The sequence below is a fragment of the Aptenodytes patagonicus genome, chromosome 6, assembly GCF_965638725.1.
Source record: "Aptenodytes patagonicus chromosome 6, bAptPat1.pri.cur, whole genome shotgun sequence".
Lineage (NCBI taxonomy): Eukaryota > Metazoa > Chordata > Aves > Sphenisciformes > Spheniscidae > Aptenodytes > Aptenodytes patagonicus.
In genome coordinates this window covers 35836867-35850016 of record NC_134954.1, presented here as the reverse complement: position 1 = coordinate 35850016, position 13150 = coordinate 35836867, and the positions used below count along the sequence as shown (strand labels likewise).

The window sequence follows — 13150 nt, the reverse complement described above, 5'->3', positions numbered from 1 at the left end:
TTTTAGAACAAGCCATCTGCTTAGCTCTGAAGGGGCAGGTTTTGTATTCAAGATCTTATGGCAAGTCAGATTTTGCGTGGTGTCATGATGGAGTTGTTTCACAGAACTATTCCTGAGACCACTGATTCATTTACCTCTCAAATCTTGCTGTTCATAGGAGCTTGAGCAGAATCATAATCTGTACTTTGTGTCCCAGTATCTTAAGTTACTCTGTTTCACAACTTCTGGTATTTGTGCACATGCACACACAAAGCTACATGCACGCCCACAGCTCCTTTGAGCTTTTCACAGTGTTACTGCAGGGTCAGCCCTGCCTGTTTTCATTTCCCTGTCAGCTTTTTCTCAGCTTTGACTGATACATAGTGGCATTAATTCACTGTGCTCTTCTTCAGGTCTTTCTAACTGTTCCTGCTACAAGCAACAATTCACATATAAATGTACACATATAAATATGGTAGTTTGTATGGGTAGTAAATACAGCAAATGCATATATAGTAAATAAATTGTTTGTACAATTAAATATAATGCACTGGCAATTATGGGTCTTCTTCCTGGACTTGTGATTTTGGCATACTCCACTGTCATAGTGGTTTTCCTAACTTTTCAACTCCTGTTGGAGAGGAAATGAGCTTTATTTTTTGCAAAGAGCAAATATCTAATTTCTGTGCAAGGTAATTTCAAGTTTCCTTTGCAATTAAACAATTCATCCTACTAATCTTTCCTGTCAAACCCAAGTCAGTGAAGGCAAGGAGAAAATGCATGGAATATATGTAGAGTATTTTCTTTATGTTTATGGAGCAGAGTATCTCAGGGTGTCCCATGACTGTGTGTAGAATGTGCTTAGACAATAACAGGCTATCAGTATGTTTGCAATTAATTTTTAAATGGATTTATGTTTGCTTCCTGCTCTCACGTACAGAGGACACTTGGGAACAGGCTGCAAACATGACTGATTAGAGCCTAGAACTTTTCTAGCACAATTTTTTCCAGAAGCTCTCTAAATGCATGTATTTGCAAGGCAATGATACAGTTATCCTTCTGTGTGTGTCCTTCTAGCATGTACCATTATGTTGGGCTCCAGATGTGATGTAGATGTTAGGAAAACTAGTATTGCAATACGTTTTCACATAGAATTTTAAACCTACAAGAAGAGTATTTTTTTCTAATCACCTGTAATTTGCATGTGTACCTCCACAAGACCCCTTGTTCTTGAGGTAAGGTTGATGTCTGAGATTTATAATGCCAGGATCCTTATGGAATCTATCTAAAGGAACTGAGGAAAGGTAATGGTGAAGAGTACCCATGGTTTTGTACATCAGCTGGCAGCAAAAAGACCTCAAAAGTACATGTTCACCACCACAGGGCATACTACCAAAAGTTTCCAACTTGGATACAGTAGGCATGTGCATATCTGAAAATTAATTCTATGCATATTCAACATACCCTGATGAGCAATTAATAGGAGGAGACTAATACTTCTCTCTTATATTTTCTGTTTACATACAGCAAAGCAAAAGAGGCTTTCCTAAAAATGCAGAAAGAACGGGACTTCCATCGAATGCATCATAAGCGAGTGGTCCAGGAGAAAAACAGGCTTATTTGTGACATTAAAAGGTAAAAAATGATTTTAATTATCATACATGTAACATTAAAGATAATGTCTTCAATTGTTGCCTGGTAATGAGATAACACTGTGGAATTTAAAGTGCTAAAGGAAAGCTAGCTGGATTTAGTTAGTGTCCTGGTATATAGCAGTTCCATCTGACCATTCTGCCATGTCTCTTAAACAATTTCTAATGATTTTTTTGTATTTTCCATGGTGTGATGTGGCATTAATAAATATATAGTATTTCTAATAGTTGAAAATATAAATGAGATTTTCTTTTACCCAGATCTTTTTCCATAAATATGTATTGATTTCTGGGTTTAGATCCTTTGTCCATTTTAAGGTTAACTGGTGTCACACTGAGTTCAGCACCTTTGCATTCATGATTCTCGTAGCTGGTATTTTCTGTCCTTTCACATCTTGAACTTCCTATGTGAAATTTGCTATGTTGCTTTGGTTGCAAATAAGCCCAGACTAGTCCATTGGTACTGAGTTATAGTAGCTTTTTTTGTAACATGTAATTCTGTAATTTTGTTGTTCTGGAATTTTGTAAGTTTTCTATTTACTGTTGTGCTTCTTTCCCTCCACAAATAGAACTTTTTATATTGTCCATCTGAAGATCACTGGGCCAGTGAAAGGGTTGAGTTTAGAATCTCTTCTTTACACGTGTTTATGCCAGCACTTATTTTAAAATAACATTGGGGAGTGACGTATGTCTGCAGCTCCAAACAAATCACAGAATTTTGGCTTGTCAATATTGTTATCAATAAATGCATGTAATAGCAACTACATGTTCTACATCTTAACCTTGAAATCCATACATACTAATGCAGGAGAGCACTATTCACTGACTTACCCTCTGTGTCAGCTTTTTGCAAAATGCAGTATTTTTGAAGCTTAATGTCCTGTGTTTCTCTTGAGAGATTATATATCTAACTTTCAGTTGTTCTGAAGAATTAAAGTGGTTAAGTATTCTAAATGTAATGTGCAGTGAAGAAAGAAATAGTAATCATATTACGACTGTTTTGTCTAGATTAGGATCTTAATTGGTAGTTGGAAAATAGCTGTAATTCTTTCTTCCAATGAAATATCATCCATCTGCAAGAAAACAAAAATTAACAAAAATTAATGTGCAATATGTGTATGAAGGATTAAGAACAGGTCAAAACTGGATGGATTGTTTTAAAAGATATGACTAAACAAACTATGAAACCTCTTATTGATCTGACTACTTATTTTTGTTTTTTCTTGTGTTATTCCAGTTGGGTTGTTACATACTAAATACCTTTGCTGTCTGCTCTGTGTTGACCTTTTGGCACTTTTATTCTTTTATTCGGGGAGGAAAAAAGTTACACAGACATAAATCTCTGATTTAACTCATCTTTGAGGAATCATTCGTCCTGTTCTTGTTCACAGGCTGAAGGCACATTATGCATCATATGAACCAGTGCTGAAGCAGTTGACTGAAAAATACCAGGCTACACTGAGACAGAAAATGTTAACTAGTTTGGAGAGAGACAGAGCAGTTGGGCAGGTAAAACTATGGTGACCACCACTTGCAAAGCTGTAAGGAATGTTTTTGGTTTTCACTTTGGTAAATATATAGGATATTTCTGTTAAAGCAACTCACTTATGCAGTAGTTTGAAGCAGAATATTGTAGTGAGTTTCATGTTATTCGGTGAAATCTTAATATTGAAAGTATGTGAAACTTAGTGCCACAAAGTAGTAGTTCTTAGTCTGTACTTGCTCAGTGCTGCTCTACATGAGTCAGCAATGTGCAGATCCTGTTATACTTTCAGTGTTGACAGCTTGAGGAAAGGTGTGATATTCTCCCAGATCCATATGCTTCCATCTATGCCTTTAGAAATCTCTTAACTTTCTCTATTACTATTTATTATTTTATTTTTTCCTAAATATATCCAGGAATGACCTACTAGTTAAGGAAAAAATACATTAAGATATCGAAGACTGTTTTTCTGGTTTGTGGGTGGAAAAATAGAGTAGTATTTTACTCCTATAATATTATCTGATGTATAGGTTGGTATACATGATATTCTGCCCCTTTAGCAGGAAGTATGACAAGCACAGATAGGATGGATGAAGAACAGAAAATTATCTTGCATGTGTTTAACCTGTAGGTTGTTTGTTCAAAAAAAGAGAAGGAAAAAAGGAAAGGAAAAAACCTCCCAAAATGCATTGCATTTCAGCAGTAGCATCAATTATATGTGGGTAACATGAAAGGAATTTACCATGCTTGCACTTTCTTCTAATAGTCCTCATCTCTTGTTTCCTCCTTTCCTCTGCCTCCAGTTTTTCTCAGGTCATCTGAGAGCTTACTTTTAAGAGACTTGAGGATTACATGTTTGAAGTTTCAATAAGTAAAGGAAAATGTCCTATGGAAAAAGAAAGGTTACTGTTCATATACGGTTATGCTGAATTGGGAGTACAAAATATAGAACAGTTCCAATGCTATGAAATTTCAGGAACACATGTAAGACATATCCAGTTATGAACTGTATGCATTCTGGAGTGATTGCTTTTCGTAATGCATAACACCATATTTTGTGGCATTTTCTTATGACAAAGTTGTATGTCATATTGTGCCATTAAGTTAAAGATCAGTGCAGTGATAGCAGTGGTTAAAAGTTGATGGTGCAGTAAGAGCCCTAGTATTCTATGTCTGCATTGTTTTAATAGAGCTGTAAAAGTAATCTGAGAGATTCTGGATGGCTTGTATTTTATCACATTGTTTCATTGGGCCTTTCCAAAATCTTGAATTAGGAGTAATTTTTATAATTTAGAGGCAATAATCAGAAAATTCAGAAATTATAGATGGAATTTATTACCCAAATATGCAGGCATAAATGCTGTGTGTTGTGAACAGACAGTTCAAAAGCAATGTTTTCATATTACCACCTCTTGTTCTCTCCTCTTTTTAAAATTAGGTTACAGGTTTGCAAGCCACATTACAAAATTTAGAATCCGGATGTGCTATTTGGATTCCTGTGACAAAAGGTAAAATATTCCCATCACCAAGCTCAGGCTGGTTATGCGTTTTTTGGTTTTGTGATGCATTTCAAAATCTGGTGTAACAGTAAATCAAAAATACTTGCACTATAAACACTTTGTCAGCTGTCCTGGTGACAAAGCAACAATTTTATCATTTGAATATTTATTCTAAAATGTATCCACTAAGGTCAGTGAAACTGCTGATGGCAATATAGAATACGTGAGTAATTATGGAAGGACTTTTGTCCTAGAAATCTATTTTGTGTTTGACTTTGTTATTTTATCCACTAATACTCTTTTTTTTATGCGAGTGTTCTTTTTCAGCGCTCTGTAAGAAGCTATATATGGTGGTCTAGAAACATTTTGAAAATACTGGTGTTACGAAATCCAGCCTCTTATTTTGGCATGTCTCATTTTTACAGGAGGTTGCTAAGGTTGTATAATATCTGCTGGAATAATATCTTTATCTGTATGGTACTACAGTACTTCCCTGTTGTTTTGAATAAATGCATAATTATTAAAGTATTTTTCTAACTCCATCAGAAAAAAACCGAAGCACCTCTGGTTTCCTAAGTAAATGAAGCCCATGCTATCACATTCTTTGTGAGCATCACTCCCATTAATAATTTTGAACCTATTTTCCAATTTCAGCTACATTTGACAGTGAGGTAAGTCTCAAATAAACCAGGTTTCTAAGACTCCTGAAAATAGATAACGAAAAAGGGAAACAGTGAGCTCTACCCTCTTTGACAACAGAGTATTCACATGAGAAGGGGATGTTGCATCTGCCTTAGTCATGAGCAGAACTCCAATCGGAGACTGGAGTTTATTTGACATTAGAGAACCCCAAATTTCTTAGCCATGTAGGTGACTAGATATCAGATATTATACAACTTCCTGGTGAAGCATTTGTTGCAATTAGTTTATATCTGTTTCTTTTGTGTTTTTCCAGTGTGTTAAATGCCTGAACTTTTGCACTGGTAATGTATCCCCGGTTAAAAGCCACCGAGTTACCCCAGCCTTTGACAATCAAGCTTCATTAGTTCCCACATTCATGGAGTTAATTCTATTGTATAAAATTCCTGTAGAAAAGACAAGGCTGAGAAGAAGAATAGTAGCCACAAACTTTTTTGGTTTCTTTTTGGATTTGAGTCGAGTTGAGTAGTTGAGTGAAGAGGATAGCAAGCATTTCCTTGACGATTAAGATGGCTTATTTACTATTAATGCAGATATTTCAGCTACCATCCAGATCTTTGCTACTGCCTGCCTATTATAAGCATAGCACATTTGCTTTAATTTTTCCTTCAAATTCTATCTAATGTAGGTTGAAGCAGTTGGTCTCCTAAATTGTCACGAATTGCTACAAGCACTGGACTGAGATGTAATTATCTGAAAGATGCCCCTCATCCTAGCGCAGGTCTTGGTTTCCATGCAGCAGTGGGAGGCTTCCCTAGCTGAGGAGTCCCTTGGAGCACACCCTACTACTTTTCTAAACTACTGTTTAGTTAAGAGCATAGCTGCTTTCATTTCTGGGAGAACCTGGAAGGGTTCTGTAGTCTTACCCAGTATAAACTAAGCTATAATTGTAACTCGGTTTTGTTGTGGTTTAACCCGGCAGGCAGCTAAACACGACACAGCTGTTTGCTCACTCCCCCCACAGTGGAATGGGGGAGAGAATTGGGGAAAAAAGAGTAAAATTCGTGGGTTGAGATAAAGACAGTTTAATAGGACAGAAAATGAAGGGAAGATAATGATGATGATAAAAGAATGTACAGAGCAAGTGATGCACAATGCAATTGCTCACCACCCACTGACTGATGCCCAGACAGTTCCTGAGCAGCAGTTGCTGCCCCCCCCCGGCCAATTCCCCCCAGTTTATATACTGAGGATGACGTCATATGGTATGGAATATCCCTTTGGTCAGTTGGGGTCAGCTGTCCCGGCTGTGTCCCCTCCCAGCTTCCTGTGCACCCCCAGCCTTCTCGCTGGTGGGGTGGTGTGAGAAGCAGAAAAGGCCTTGACTCTGTGTCAGCACTGCTCAGCAGTAACTAAAACATCCCTGTGTTATCAACACTGTTTCCAGCACAAATCCAAAACACAGCCCCATACCAGCTACTATGAAGAAAATTAACTCTATCCCAGCCAAAATCAGTGCAGGTATACAAGCAAATAGCTACTAAACTAACAACTTCTGTAAATACAGACTTCAGATGTGTTAATACAGTAGAATACTGAAGTACTGGCAGCAGGCCTCTTCAGTGTTCACAGTATCTTTCTGATTTTGGATTCTGATGCCTTTTTATGTATGAATTAGTATCATACTCCTCAGCAAGGCACATTTCAGGCCCCAAAATACCTTTCTGTGGATGTATGTACTGGATATGCTCTGCTGTAGTCTTTAAATCTTGTTACAACTAAAAGTATAAACCTCTGCCCCACAAAAGAGCACAGTGCTCATTTTCATCCCACTTCAGATAGGGAGGTAGAGGACAGGCTTCTTATTTTATATTAGTTTAGGGTATATAGCATTCAACTTTTCATTATACTCAGACTTGAGGATATATATTGTGGGTTCTTTCCCCATGCTAGTGTTTTACAGTATAGATGCCCCATCTGCCTCTTTCGTATTTCACATACTTTCATTTGTTGTTTGTGCGATTCTAAAAACCACTCTCGGGCTGTTCACAGTACTTGTTTATTCTCCAAAAATCTCGAGAGCAATTTATAATACCAAAAAATGATGCGCACTTTATAAATAATATTTAAAAAAAAAAAAAATCACTTAGTGGCCAACACAAATTAAGCTCATCAGCCACCTACATGCTTGTACAAGCCTTAATTTGCTTCATACCCTGTGTATCATAAATTAAGTGATATTTCAGTTCATTTCTTTCCAGTGCTTTGTTCTCTAATACTACATAATTTTTATTGCCCTCTGTAGGTCATACTCGTGTCTCAGTGGGTGATACTGTCTCTTATTCAGATACTTTCTGCTGCTTCTTGAAAGATGGTCATGTTCTGTTGCCTCTTGAGTTCTTATTCATGAGACAGTATAATTGAAACCTTGAGAAGCAAGCAGTGCGTAGATACTGGAGAAATGTTTGCTGCATTTTTCTCTGAATTTAAGTTCTTAGTTTGGAAAGAACCAGTGCTGTTGGACTTGCAAATCTCTGCTGTAAGGAGACCTACAGCTGCATTTTTTCAGTTGCTGTCTCTTCAGGGCTGACTTTTATGCATTAGTACATTGTAATTATAAGATATTGAACATTCAGATTGGCAGGTTATAATTTGCCAAGGTAAGATGCTTTTTCTCGCCAGCTGTCTGCTTTCACTGCAGGGCAGAGCGTGAAGGAACAAGAATGGCTCTTCCTGGCAGCTGGAGGTTGCCTGTCACTGCTCCTGATGCTGCTTCTGTCCCACAGCCTGACTTGACGGCAGAACACCTGGAATGCTGGCTTTGGCTACAGGGCACTGAGAGTGGCTTTTAATTAGTTTAGGGTTTGCTGAAGTGTTTGAGGTTTTGAATAGTGTCAGTGAGGTCCTGCACATCCAGTCCATTGTGGGTTTGTTTTTTTTTTTTGTTTTTTTTTTTTTGAGGGTGTCATGTGATGCATAATGAAGAACAAAGGGAAGCTTCGTAGCATTCACAATAAGTTTGCGTTGTAAATTTGTATCTGGTGGCTAGGTAGGAAAAAAATTAACAGTAGTTAATGTTAATTGTAGGACAACTATTCTGGACTTATTACTTAGGCATTTGATGTAGCAGCTTTCAGCCTGATGCATTTCAAACAGTTGAAGAGGATAGCACCACAATATAGAGCATGTAATTTATTTACTAGGGTTTTTTGCTGTCCCACTGCCAGACTGCTGTTTAGCTTTGCAAGCAGGGCTTTGTACACAAATCCTTCAAGAGAAAGTTTTCTTTAGGTGTCTTAAAAATTATTAGAAGTTTAAGTTTTTATTTCCTATTTACTTACCTTGCTTGTTTAAAGTTGATATGAAGGACGTTCAATAGTTGGAGAGGAACTAGTTAACAGTTAAGATTAGGACTCAGTCATCTTGTAGGCTGTTTCTCTGTCCCTGCTATGCTCATTCAGAAGCCAGCTCTGAAAGAAAAGTTGTATTTTGAGTTCAGATTATTTTTAAAAAGGACTGGATGTTTTGTGTAAGATTTGCATTAAAAACTGGTTTGTTTTTGTTTTAAATCTGGTCCTCCCTGATGTGGTAGCAAGATCATACATAGAGGGATCTAATTATCAAAGAGAAATAACTGATTTTTTTATTTAGGTTATTGGTGTATGTTAACAGGGCACTTGCACCCTTACTTACGGATCAAGACACAGTGTTAGGTGGTGCTCTGAAGAAGGACCACTTTTGCCTGAAAGAATTGGGCGATGTTGGTTGTGGCTTGCTTAGAAACCTAAGTGAATGCTGCTGTAACAGCTGGTTCTAAAAACATGTTATAAAACTGTTACTTGCTCAGTACATTTCTTGTATTTTCTAAAAACAGCTGCTTATTTATTACCCAATTATATTCAAAAGTTAAACTCAATGAGTTTCTTTACTCATGGTTAAATTAACTCATTGCTAAGCCTGTTAACTGTGCTTTTCCTTTTCTCGATCTGATGTAATTGCTGTTAGAAGGTCATGCAAAAAGAAATTTAAAATGCAAAAGTTAAAGTACTTAAACTTGGTTGTCCCCATTCCATCTACAATGCAATCAGAATAGAAAATCTGTAAACACAAGCTGTTAACATCTTAGTGCAATCACAACAGTTCTTTAGAATTTTTTTCTTTTTTTTAATGGTTACTGACTTTTAAGCCCTTCAACTGTCAAAACTCTGTTGGTTCATAAGTATGTATATTTCAAAAGCACCAACAAACCGAATATTCCATGAGCGACATGCTAGTGGGTAGAAGGTGTTTGACATATAAACCAATTTTGCTGTATACCGTTCCTCAGAGAAAGTCATTATTCAGAATATCTGTGACAGTAGCTTTAACTTTTAAAGCAGTGAGAATACAGGCATTTGGTTAGACCAGGCACAGTTCTTTTTATCAGTTACAGTTTTACTCAGGTTGGGTATACAGGAAGGTTTTGTGTTTGCTTGATCTGTGTTTTTTGCCTCGAGTGGAGAGGGTGGGTTTTCTTCCCCTTTAAGTCAGAAAATTTGCATTTTGGTGTCAAGGTCTTAAACTACTTTACAAGAGCAAGCATTTAGAAATGCGTAGTGTGAAGTACATTTGTTTCAGTCTGGATTTTAGCTGTATAATGTGTTTTCCGATCCAAGATTTTTTTCAACGAACTGGAGGGGGATGTAAGTGCCCAAATCCTGTTGGAATTCAGTATTCCATTCTTTTTCCTGTAGACCCATGTACATACTACAGAGCATTGCAACAAGATACAGGGATCACAAGGGACTGTATTCGGATATGTGTGAGCTGCCAATACAAAGGCTGTCAGAGAATAGTATCCTTTCTGCCAGGTCATGGCAGATACATTGTACAATAGTCCATATGTGCTGTACTGTTCCTCATATTCCTTTCAGCCTATTCTGATGATTTACAGCTATGCTACCTGCTTATGATTTCTTTGAGTTACCTATTCGTAAGTAATTCCTTGTTTGAAAGGCGGGTTGGGAGAAAGTGCAGGGAGGCAAAAGGGAATGCAGGCTGTAAATCAGAATAATGCATTGGTGGTAGATATTGGATAGGATGCAGTGAGATGATGTTTCTTCTAGCTCTGAGGGAAATGAAGAATTGCATCCATTTTACTGTGAGTCTCTCCTGTACTGCAAGGTTCAAAATCATTGCTGCATTTTGGGGGCAAAATCTAGGGTACCATTAGGTAAGCTGAAATAGATCACACCAAAATCATTTATGGAGCAGAGTTACATGTAGTCTTGGAATACTTTATATGGATGGCACAGTAACCTGAATATCTTTTTATTTAAAGTGGTGTTTATTTAAAGTGGTGTTTCTTTTAGAATTTCACGTCTGGCTAATATTAAGTAAAGAGATATCTTCCAGAAGAGTAAGTGAAAAATGCATTCTGATGATATTTTTGTTGGTTTTATTTTATAGCAGGCCACGAATGTCAAAGGAAGAAAGGGTTGGAAGATCCCACCCAGAAGGCTCTTCAGGAAGCCAGGCAGCAAAAAATTCTTGATGCTGAAAGCTCTTTATATGATCCAGTCAAAGATGCAGTGAAGAAGACAGGCAAGAGATAGCCAAAGGTATGCAGCATTCTTTGCAGTTGCTCAGTAACTAATCCAAAGTACACTTTAAACTTTTACTAAGCTGTGGTGAAAAACATTTGTCCAATATGACTGAAAGAAGTCTGTCACGTAGTGACAAAAGCTTAGTAAAAGTAAAGAGGACAAGTAGGCAACAGGGTTTTTATTTCTAATATGAGTTTCTATTGCAACTAATTTTTCAGGGAATAATAGGAACTTTGATTAGTTGAAGCAAGCAAGCTACTTTTTGAGAGTCTGATGTGATGACCCTGCAGAGGAAGAGCACTGGCTATAAATGCTTGTTGCTCTGTTATGTTTCTTTTGTATCTGGAGAAATCCTGATCTATTCTGTAGTGCTTGCAAACTTTTCAAGCATTTCAACCTGTCTGTTTCAGCTGGGTCTAAAAGGTATAACATCTGGGAGACCAAGGGCAATAAATTGGTGATTTCTTAATGGTCAATGAAAGTTTCTAAACTTGAGTATACCAAAGGTGTCTTGCTGTTTCAGTTTGGAAGTTGTGCAAAATCAAAATTAATTCCTGATTGAATTGTTTTATTGTTGAAAGGAATTTGTTTTCTTAACTTACTTATTCTACTTGGTTTATTTATTGAGGTTGCATTTTGGGACTATAAGCAGTGCTTTTTATTTTTCCAAATCAAGGTAAACATTCTAATATCTAAAATTTCTTAATCTCTTAAAACTGTTACACTGCCCTATTTTTATTTGAGAACCAGAGTTTAAATGGTGTTTTTTGAGAAGAACAAAAAGCTTTAGTTTACGTTGATATAGTCAGAATCGGCTTCAGTCTTTCCTTTCCCTGTCTCCACAAGAATATGTTCATGGTGATTTATTTTTTTGTATGTTTCTATCTGTTTTTGCAAGGGCATTTCTTCTGTGTGACACTGGCAGTGCACCTCTCCTCTGGCAAACATACCATTTTATTTCTGTTTTCATCTCTTTTCTTTGTCCTGAACCTCCAAATAAAATAAATCTATATTCTGTTGCTTTCTGGAACACTTCTCACCACATATTGGAAATAATTCTCTGTACCTGTATCTAATCCCCACCTATTAGTATCTGAGTATTACTAAGGCACCTGCCAGTCAGTCCATCTCTACTTTCCCCGTTCTTCATTCAGTGGTTAGAAACTTCCGTCTTAGACTCTTACAGGTATCTCTTCTTTTCATTTTGACTTGTGAACAGATGAGTATTTCTTGGCTTATGAAATCTTATTTTTATTCCTGTTTCTACTGAAGTCATCAGGATTTTTATAGTAAACTTCAGTGGAGTTATGTTTCACCCCCACAATATATAAACTCTACACAGGTAGTATGCCTGTCTGGCTCTTTCTTGTTCTTTGAAATTCATGAGCACTGTTAGTTGACTGGTTCTGGCAAGCATTTGTGTTTCTGCAGATCTTATGTTTCCCAAATGAGTCCTACCAGAGGCCCTGATGTCTTTATTTAATCAATGCATTAGAAAACTGGAGTAGCTCCAGAAATAAGACATCAGAAAATATGGGCGTGTTTGAATGTACTAGATTTTACCATGGCTAACAATAATCTAAAACTTTAGGTGTGAGACTAACATCTTTTCCAACAATGGAACAATACTTTTTTCACTTCAATTTTCCTGGATCTATTATTTCTAAATATTTCCGTTCCCCTAACGAAGGAGACTACCTTAGATACCGCATGTGAATTGCCTTTTTTTTTTAGGCTGTTATAAATAAACGGCAGAGGGAATGATGAGTCTGTAGAGGGTGAAGGGGTAAGTTAAAATTGTGTTTAAAACAAAGGTACTCACAGAACTTTGTCCTGTAGCACACATTTATTGAACTACAGTTCTGATCTAAGTTATTTTTTTAAAATAGTGCATTCTTACTTAACAGTTTAGTTGTCTGAGTATTTGTTCCAGTCAAAAGGATTAGGTATAAATGAGTGCTTTGCATTCCTTAGATCATTTTATGTGGTATTTGGAATCAAACTTGTGTGGTGCCTCATCTCTTTTGACCTATATCAAAAGATCTTTTAAATTCTGCCGTGTCTTATGTGACTTATATTCTTTCTTACAATGATTCAACATGGCAATGTCTTTATTGAAGAGTGTACCATAAGTAAGTCTTGTTCTCATTTACAGTAATGAAAATAACACTTTAAATGGTGTTTTGGGGGGCTAAAATTGACCTACACATATTCAGATTAAGATTACACTTAAGTTCTTTTTTTATACCACAAAGGAAGTAAGAGTCAGAGCATAAATTGGTCAGTTCCATGGAGTTCAGGTGAGGAATATAT

At 36.7% G+C, this 13150-nt stretch overlaps 1 protein-coding gene across 1 annotated transcript in view; it reads left to right on the top strand.

Annotated features, from left to right (window-relative positions):
- SPAG16 (sperm associated antigen 16) overlaps nt 1-13150 on the top strand; it is a 427499-nt gene that overhangs the window by 21129 nt on the left and 393220 nt on the right. The window contains 4 exon segments of the mRNA XM_076342108.1: nt 1507-1614; nt 3023-3140; nt 4553-4622; nt 10701-10852. Coding sequence (XP_076198223.1) covers nt 1507-1614; nt 3023-3140; nt 4553-4622; nt 10701-10852 — 448 coding nt within the window.